Source organism: Astyanax mexicanus, chromosome 10, assembly GCF_023375975.1.
Source record: "Astyanax mexicanus isolate ESR-SI-001 chromosome 10, AstMex3_surface, whole genome shotgun sequence".
NCBI lineage: Eukaryota > Metazoa > Chordata > Actinopteri > Characiformes > Acestrorhamphidae > Astyanax > Astyanax mexicanus.
In genome coordinates this window covers 25,288,581-25,297,639 of record NC_064417.1, presented here as the reverse complement: position 1 = coordinate 25,297,639, position 9,059 = coordinate 25,288,581, and the positions used below count along the sequence as shown (strand labels likewise).

At 36.8% G+C, this 9,059-nt stretch overlaps 1 protein-coding gene across 1 annotated transcript; it reads right to left on the bottom strand.

Moving 5' to 3' along the window:
- Positions 1–5,339: 5,339 nt before the first annotated feature.
- Positions 5,340–7,798, bottom strand: LOC125804770 (small integral membrane protein 43-like). Its single transcript, XM_049484217.1, has one exon. It carries the CDS (start codon positions 7,439–7,441, stop codon positions 7,208–7,210), a length of 234 nt encoding a protein of 77 aa, XP_049340174.1. The 5' UTR covers positions 7,442–7,798; the 3' UTR covers positions 5,340–7,207.
- Between the last annotated feature and the right edge of the window lie 1,261 nt (positions 7,799–9,059).

Below are 9,059 nucleotides of genomic sequence, written 5' to 3'. Positions count from 1 at the left end.
ACTCCTTATCTCTCTCATTGTCTCAAAAAATTACTGCAAACCGCTAGAGGGAGCCCACAGCTGGACAGAGCATCGTCTCTCAAAAGTGAACCACAGCCACCACAGGTCGGGCGCCCCCTGCTGTTCGGTTGCAGAAAGCTGTGAAACCCCACCCATCCCCATAGGTTTCAATGGCAAAACATATTTTTTACAGTCTCTGGTCCAAAATGACTAGAGGGGAATAGAGATACTTGCCTAAAAACTCAAGGATATTTCTTGAATTCTTAGAAAGCAGAATCAATAATTTTTCTAAAAAAGCGAAGAAAACTTGCCTGTATGTTTTCATTTTTCTACATCAAATAGGTTTTACGTAGTAAAGGTGCTAGCATTATTGCTAATGTGTGCTGACTGGTTGGTGAGCAGATGCTGGAGTTACAGCTATAGCATGTTTAAAAGGTTATATGGAGTTTAAGGACTTTTTTTACACCTAAAAATCAGGACTAGAGTCCACACCAAAGTTCATGTCTTTGTACTATTCTGAACATTTGTGCCATTTAGTTTTGGTTTCACACTGCAGTTTAGTGAGACTAGAGAACTTTAAATCCTGTCATCATCAGCTACATGCGCGGAGCCTCTCTTTACTTCTTATTAATGAGTTTGTGTAATGTTAGTTATGAGGTCGGCGAGTTGCTGTGCCAGGGGTTGTGACAAAACCAAATCCATAAACTGCTTAACACTCAGGGTGCACCAAAGTCCTCAAGTCATTTACAAAAGACATTAATTTAATTCTATTAAGACAATGGGGATATGGGTATATGACGCAGAGCCGCAGATACACGCATGCAGAAGTTTAAACACGTTCTGCTGCGTAGCACACTTTAGCTGGATATGCGTATGCTACGAAATAGGCCTTAAGTGGGTATTCTCCTCTTTAGAGATGCCCTTGGTGGCTAAGCTGTTAGAGCTCTGAAAGGGTTGTAGGTTCGCAGTTTGAGCTGCCCATGAGCAAGTCTCTTCACTGTTCAGCGATGGCTGCCCACCTCTCCGGGCATGAGTGCTCAAATCGTTAATATTGTTGTCTTGTCTTTTTTTGGCATGCCGCTTAACCAGTAGTAACAGAATCAGAATCAGCAGATCAGTAAAAGGAACAGAATCATCAAGCTTATTGACAAGCATGACCAGCATAGGCTATGTTTTTATGATGACATCAAAGACCAGCGTTTACCATCTGAAACCAGATTTACGTAAACCATAGGTGAAATTTGATGGCACATCACAGCTTGGTCTGAATGGCACTTTGGAAAAAACACAAAGCCGTAATTAGTCAGGGTACTGTTGAGGAAATGGGAGTGAAGTGAGTAGACTGTTATCAGATTACTCCAGCTTCAGTTTAACCCAGTTCTGCAGTGGGCAGGCCAGCACGGTGCCAACAGAGGCAGTAAACAAGATAGGGAACACATAATTGGGCATCTGTGATGATGTTGTGATTAAATGTGTGTGACCCAGAGAGATTGAATTGCAGATGATTATAGATAGAATTGCCTGTGTGAGCATTAACACACACCTATTAGCATGTCTTTAAATGGAGAGCTGATGGACTGTTGTTGTTGCTGTGGCACTTCTTCAGCTTCAACCTGTTCATTGTAAATCCTCTAAAACGTAATATACTCTATCCCAAAAGTATTGGGACACCTGCACATTCATGGTTTATTCTGAAATCAGAAGTATTAAAGAGTGGATCCTGCTTTTGTTGGAGGAACTGTCTCAGTTATCTAGGGAAGGCTTTCTACAAGACTTTGAAACAACACTGCTGTGAGGATTTGATTGCATTTAGATCATTTTGTGAGGTTAGGATGTACTGGATGGAGCTCCATCAATCCAGAAAACATAGAATTCCACTGCTTCACTGCTCATGGCGCTAGGTGCGGTGACAATAGGTTGATGTTTATTTGCTCAAGAGACTCCTATTCTATATATAATTGCTTTTTTAGAAACAAATTGTTTGTTTATTGTATGCTAGAAAAGAACCAAGCGATGCTGGCTGTACAACTACAATTGTCTGACACCTACTTTAAAATTAATTGATTTATTTATTTTTATTAGTTAAAAAAATTAACCCTGCATTCAGTGTTGGCAAATATGTACACGAGTAATATCGCATATTGGCATTACCCAAGAATTTCCACATCAATGCATTCCTAATTATTAGGATTTTAGTTTAAACTTTAGGGGAAGTTTGATGCAGGTCAGCATTTGTCTTCTTCTACAGCACACTGACCACTCATCAATATCTGCTCTATTATTCATCAGTCTCCATCAGCCCAGACTGAAATAACGCTCGCACTGTCTCTCATTCAGCAAGTTGTGATTAATAGTCACACCTCATTTGCTAACCCCTCCCAACAAATTCAGGACTTCTCCTTAGGGAACCATTATAAATACAGTAGAGGAACCTCATTAGGAGTGAAGGGAGGGCCGGTGGAGACAGACTGGGCTTGATTGGTGAGATTAGGTTTGGCTGTGTGAAACTCTACAGTTTTATGATGCCTTGGTTGTATTGGGTGTTTTTTAGGGGATTTAAAGCTATAAAATAGATTTTAAATGTATTGATCCCAGAGGGAAGTTGTTTTCTTTCAAGTTATGAGAACACAAGCTACAATAGCTTGTTATAACAGCCTAATACAGTATTTTGTGAGTATGAAATAAGTCTGTTTGTATGAGACAAATTTTAACATATTTTAAAAAATATGTTAAAATTATGTATGAGACATATTTTAAGGAAGGAAGGAGATTTTTATTGTCATTCGCATCACATGTGGTACATGAGGTGGAACGAAATTGTGATCTCACGATCCAGTTTTACACCCCAAGAGCTGTTGTTAATAGATATATAGATAAAAAAAAGAATACAATAAAAGAAATAGAATATACAAAATAGATAGATAAATATCCCAAAGAATAAAAAAATAAAAAAATAAAAAATAAATAGAGAGTAGAAGGTTCAGCAACATGAATTCCAGAGTGCAAGTGTGCTATAGCAGCATGATAATGTGAATTAGAGCAGTGGAGATAAAGTGTCTCAGTGCAAGTAAAGTGACCATGTTTGTAAACAGTAAACAGTAATTTGTCCTTGGTGTCATTGCAGTGTGTTGTTAAGTGGAGTTTAAGAGTCTTACAGCTTCCGGAATGAAGCTGTTTCTGAGTCTTGTTGTTTTGCACTTAATGCTCCGCAGCCTCCGGCCTGAGGGGAGTGGGACAAAAAGTGCGTGTGCTGGGTGGGTGGGATCCTTCCTGATGCAGGTGGCCCTTTTCCTGCATCTGGAGGTGTAAATGTCTGTGGTGCTGGGGAAGCTAACTCCAACAATCCTCTGTGCAGCCTTCACCACCCTCTGCAGTGCTTTCCTGTCTGCAGCAGAGCAGCTTCCATGCCACACATTGATGCTGGAGCACACAACGCTCTCCACCACACATCTGTAGAAGGAGGTGAGGACTACGCTCCCGAGTCCAGCTCGTCTCAGCCTCCTGAGGAAGTAGAGCCGCTGATGTGCCTAAAAAATGTGATATTAAAAATTAAACATAAATCAGAGTATAAAGTGTCCCAAATATATACATTTATGTGAATGTAAATAAAGCACATTAAAAGAAGCAAATAGTTTTGTCAATAATGCTAACAGTAATTTGAGAGTACAGTCACAGGAAAGCATAATCCACGAGACATCATGCTAAATATATTTTGTGTTATATTTTCTGATTATTACAAAAATTCAGATGATGTATAGTTCTAAAAAAAGGCCATCATTTTTTAACAGTTTACAGTTTACTTTACATGTTTACTACAGATAACACATTTAAATATTTGTATATTTGTATCATTGCTTATAATATTCCAATGAATCCAACAGTATGAATGGCTATTAGAATGTATTCTCTTTACTGTATGTTATACTTAATATATCATGTACCAATACATTTGGTTACAAATACTAAATAGATTTTTATATCATATACTAAAATACTTTACATTAAATGTTACTTTCAGTGTTAGACAAAATCCTTGTATCATCAAAGTGACAGGCGAGGGAAAACTCCTAATGAGAAACCTCAAAAACTTTCAATGGGTGTCAGTGTAAAAAGATTTATAAATCATTTTGGAGCACTTCTATGGGTCTCTGACATTTTGTTAGTATAGAATGAGCAACTGCCAAATTCACATTATGCCTAAATGTAAAAAAAAAAAGTTTTTTTGCCCAACAGTGACAAAATATTTTTCTATTTTATGTTCTATCAGTTATGAGTAAAAAAACCTGAACACAGGCAAGAGTTTTCAAAAGCTTACAGTTTACATCACAATACAGGATACTGTAATTTCAGTGCCTTTTATTGGCCTACTTTTTTAAATGAAGGCCTAGCATGTATATAAAGGGCTATATTGTATGTGATGTATTTAATGTTTACAGTTACCAGTTTGTTGTCGGTTGTTATTTTAACAATCACAGTGTCTCTCACACACACTGAAGTGTTACTTGAACTGTTGCAAACGATTCACTGTGTGGCGTCTGGTAACATTTACTCTCTCTTTCTTACCTTTCCTAAAACGTACACACACACACACACAAACACACACAGACACACACACACAAACACACACGCACGCACACACAAATATAATTTAATAATGTTCTGCCTCACTGCCTATTAAAACATTCAACAGAAAGCCCTTTGGCACTTTCTTTTGATGAAATTATGAATAATAAATGTAACTAATGTATAAGTAAGAATGTTATTGACTTCCATGTGAATTGTCATTGTATGGAGCCTGAAGGCCTCACCTTAATCATGAAATTGCAGTAAGCATGAAAGAGGACCTGTTAGCACATCACAGCTCTGGTTGTGTAAGGAGAAGTTAATGACGTGATCCAGAGGTGAAAAGAGCCTGTCTATGATAGTGTATGGCTGAAGTAGTGAAGCAAGGACACATTATGATTCGTTAACCTCACTGACCTCTTGGCACGGACATTCATTGATCCCTTTTCCAGGAACATCTGCCTTTGACATGAACAATATTCCAGCCTCTTTGACTCAATTAGACAAGAAGAAATCAAGTTTACATGCTTGGTTGTTGTTGTAGGCTACCAGATCTGGAGGATTCTACACACTGGCAGAAAGATGATGCACAAGATGACATGAAAAAAACAACAAGAGTAATGCAATGACTGCAGTGCTTGTATTTTATTGTACATTATTGTTAGCATGTTTATTAGAGTTCCAGTATTAATAAGTATTAAATACATTGCAAACATCTAATTCTACATACAGTGTTTCAGTATGTCTAAAAAGCACATTGCCACAAGATAACACAATAAAAATCATGTTATTTTACGTAAACAAAAACAAGACATGTGATCATATGTGGAAAACAATATAACCATGTAAAAAAAAACATGATCATGATCACTTAAGGAAAACAGTGTGGATCACTTGGGGAAAATTATCACATAAAAACATGATCATGTATCTCTTGTGATAAAAATGTAATAACGTAGGGAAAAAAATGGTCAGATCATAAAAAACATGCTTACATGTGGGATTATGTGTAAACAGACATGCTCACATGTGGACAACATTTTAGTCACGTGGAAAAAAAGTGTAGTCACATCTGGCAAACAGTGTGGTCACGCTGGGGGGGGAAATGTGATTAGGTGTGAAAAACAGTGTGGTCACATGAGAGAAAATATAATCACATGTGGAATAAAATATTTGATAATATGGAAAACAGTGTGGTAAAAAAAACATGCTTTTATGTGAAAAAAGTGAGAAAAACATAACCCAGTGAGTTTTTAACTGTTTTGTATGTTTGTTTATTTTAACATCAATTATCTTTGTGCATGTTCTTTTAGAAAATTGCTGTTTATTTGTCTAACAGTAGCTCTGTTCAATAATGGCAAATAATTTAGTTAAAATAAAATCTTTGTTCTTCTTCTTAGCTGGTAGGAGATTTGATATATGTGTTGCAGCCGGTAAAATGAAGATAGTAAAACTTAGGACATATAATTCAGCAGCCATATATATTTACCAATGCGCATTAAACATATTGTAATCAGAAACAATACTGTGTCCCGAGTAATGTTCCAAATATTAGGGAAAAAATGGCAATATAAAGTCGAATTTATGATATAAAATCAGTTTATGAAGAGCCTACCCACATTCTTCTCCGTTTTATCAGAAAATTACTGTGAAACAATAGAGGGAGCCCACAAGTGAGTCCAAAATGAATAGGGGTGAATAGGGGAATTAAAATGAGCAATATCCACCTGGCCAGAAATTTTCTTTAATTTTGAAAAGCAAAATAATATAAATAAATAATAAAATAATGTTGCAAAAAAGCAAAGAAAATGTACCTATACTTGTCCATTTGTCTAGAGCAAACGGGTTTCAGACAACAGACGTGCTAGAATAACTGCTGCTAGTGAGCTGGGCTCGGTAGCTAACCTAATTTGGTTGACTAGCTATAGCAACTTGCTAGCTTAAGTAACTCAAATGATAGTCTAATGTTGGCCAACTACTATAAAATCACTACACAGATAACCTAACTGTGGCTACATAACATAATATTGGACACAAACTAAACATTTTCAGTAAGACAATAGAAACAATTAGCTTAGCTAACAGCAGATTATAGAGTATGATAAAGTTAGCTAGCTAGACCTGTCAGCCACACAGAAAAAAACAGCTCAGAAAAATACAGTTTATAGTCTAGTTTTACTTAAAGTAAAGCTTATAATTCACTCAATAATAAACAATTTGTATGGAATAATTGTATAGAAATCTTCATACTAATTTCTTCCAGATAAAAATAGGTTAGCTATCTGACAGCTGATGTTAATTAACGTTACTCCAGACAGCTCTTCTTCAGGTTTTCTTATTCACTGAACATTAACAGCCACTCAATCCAGCAGTTGGGTCCAGAAAAAGCCCAAGAAGAAATTGTGTTCTATTTAGGAACATAAACATGCAGTTTTTCATCTGAATTATCCTCAAAAGCTGGGAATGCTGGCTGGCTAGATTTCAGTGGTCAGTCTTGGACACTTCCAGAACTTCATGTTTCAGTCACAGGATAATAATCCACTCTGGTTGTCCAACATAGTTTAACAATATAAGATGTTTGTAAAGGCTTTTTTTGGCGAAAAATTACATCCAATGCATGATTTTCCATACTTGTCTCTCTTTCTCAGAAATTGTGACCCCTGAAGGACCCAAAGTGTGGCCCTCTGAAGGACCGGCTGGGGTGGAGGGCGCTGTTTCCTACAGAGTTCCTCAGCTGCTTCAGCAACATCCACAGTAGGAGCCCCATCAGCAGCAGCAGGAGCATGAGGATCCCCAGATACACGCTCACGTTCCAGCCCCATTCCATCGCAAGAGGCATAGAGGTGGAAGCCACCAGGAACTTCTTAGGAGCAGGCATCAGTTAGCATGGATTGAATGCAACCGCCCTGGTTCTTCAGGGGGGTCCCACCCCAGGGAGATGTTTAGGTTTGAGGCGTAGCATCCTTGGTTTTCGCATGTAGAAGCAGACCATCTTCTTTGTCCTCACATCTCCTTGAGGTCTGGTAGTGTCCTCTGCTGCTGGCAGAATGAGGCAGCTTTTCCAAACCCCTGCGTCTCTGTGTCTGAGTGTTGACCCCTCCCCTGGTGCTGAAGGACATTCATTGCCCTGACTTATGCGCTGGGGAAAGTGCACACACTCACACACAAACACACACACACACACGCATGCATATGCTCATTCTCAAACAGACTCAACAGAGGGAGAAGATAATATCTATGAAAACAGCTGTCTAGTGTTGTATCAGACCATCACACTGTGTCTGTTCAAGTGTCCTCATATTGCATGAGATTTATTCAATAAGAGAACTGACAAAATGTTCTCGGCATCATCAAGACCAGATGAAGGCTGTTACGGCAAGAGCATTTTGTCCATATTTTTTGTAACCTGCTTGATGATGAAGGCTTTGTGCACGCTGTTGCATGAATTTGCTTATAATTAGGATAAATAAGCCTATGAAAAAAAATCATGAAACCCGTTAATCAGAAGCTTACATTGCTTCTAATAAAATATGCATGTTCTCTAATGCACATCATCATTCATAATATGATCATAATATTTCTTTATAATATTTATTAATATAGACTTACTCTTACGCAGATTAAAAATATACACAAAGATATGTAAAAGAAAGAACATGACAACATTAGATATCTTTATCAATACCAAATCTCAAAACTTAAAACTTAAATAAGCAAGACAATGCAGTTAATTCAGAACATAATAAGCATGATAGGGTATTGCAAGCAAACACACCCACATATAGACCTATGTATGCAGTTTAAGCCTTATAAAAAATGACATTCACAGATAAGACAACTAGGTAAGACAACTAGATTAGATAACTTTATAAATCCAAGAGCAAAATCCACAAATTGCAGTAGTCTAATATACAGATATGGCAAAGAGATCAGTAAATCAAATATATTGATTTGACTACACAATGTGTACACAAGTATAGAACTTTATAAAGAATATAATAAATAAATAAATAAAAACTACAAAAACAGAAAATTTATTCATTTTATGCAAAGTGCAAGTTAGGGTGGCAAGGTTAATTGAATGAATTATTATTTTCAAAATGGGGTCATTTATTTCAGTAATTCAGTTAAAAATGTGAAACTCATATTATATAGATGTATTGTACCCACAGTGATCTAATTTAAGCATTTTTTTTATTGTTTATGATTATGTCTTACAGCCAATGAAAACCCAAAAATCAGTGTCTAAGAAATGTTGAATATTATATAAGACCAATTGGTCCTTTTGGCAGTGTGGGCAGTGTACCAAGTCTCGCTGGAAAATGAAATCCATATCTCTATAAAAGTTGTCAGCAGAGGGAAGCATGAGCTCTGTAATAAAATAGCATAGCGAACACTTCCTATGCAGCTATACGGAAGAACAATAACATTTGTAGATTCTTAAACCATGTGTTCAGTTTAGTAAATTATTCTCTTATTTGCCTTTTTGAAACATT

What these genes read in the sequence shown, in the direction of transcription:
- LOC125804770 (XM_049484217.1), bottom strand. Translation starts at nt 7,441, where the DNA reads ATGCCTGCTCCTAAGAAGTTCCTGGTGGCTTCCACCTCTATGCCTCTT.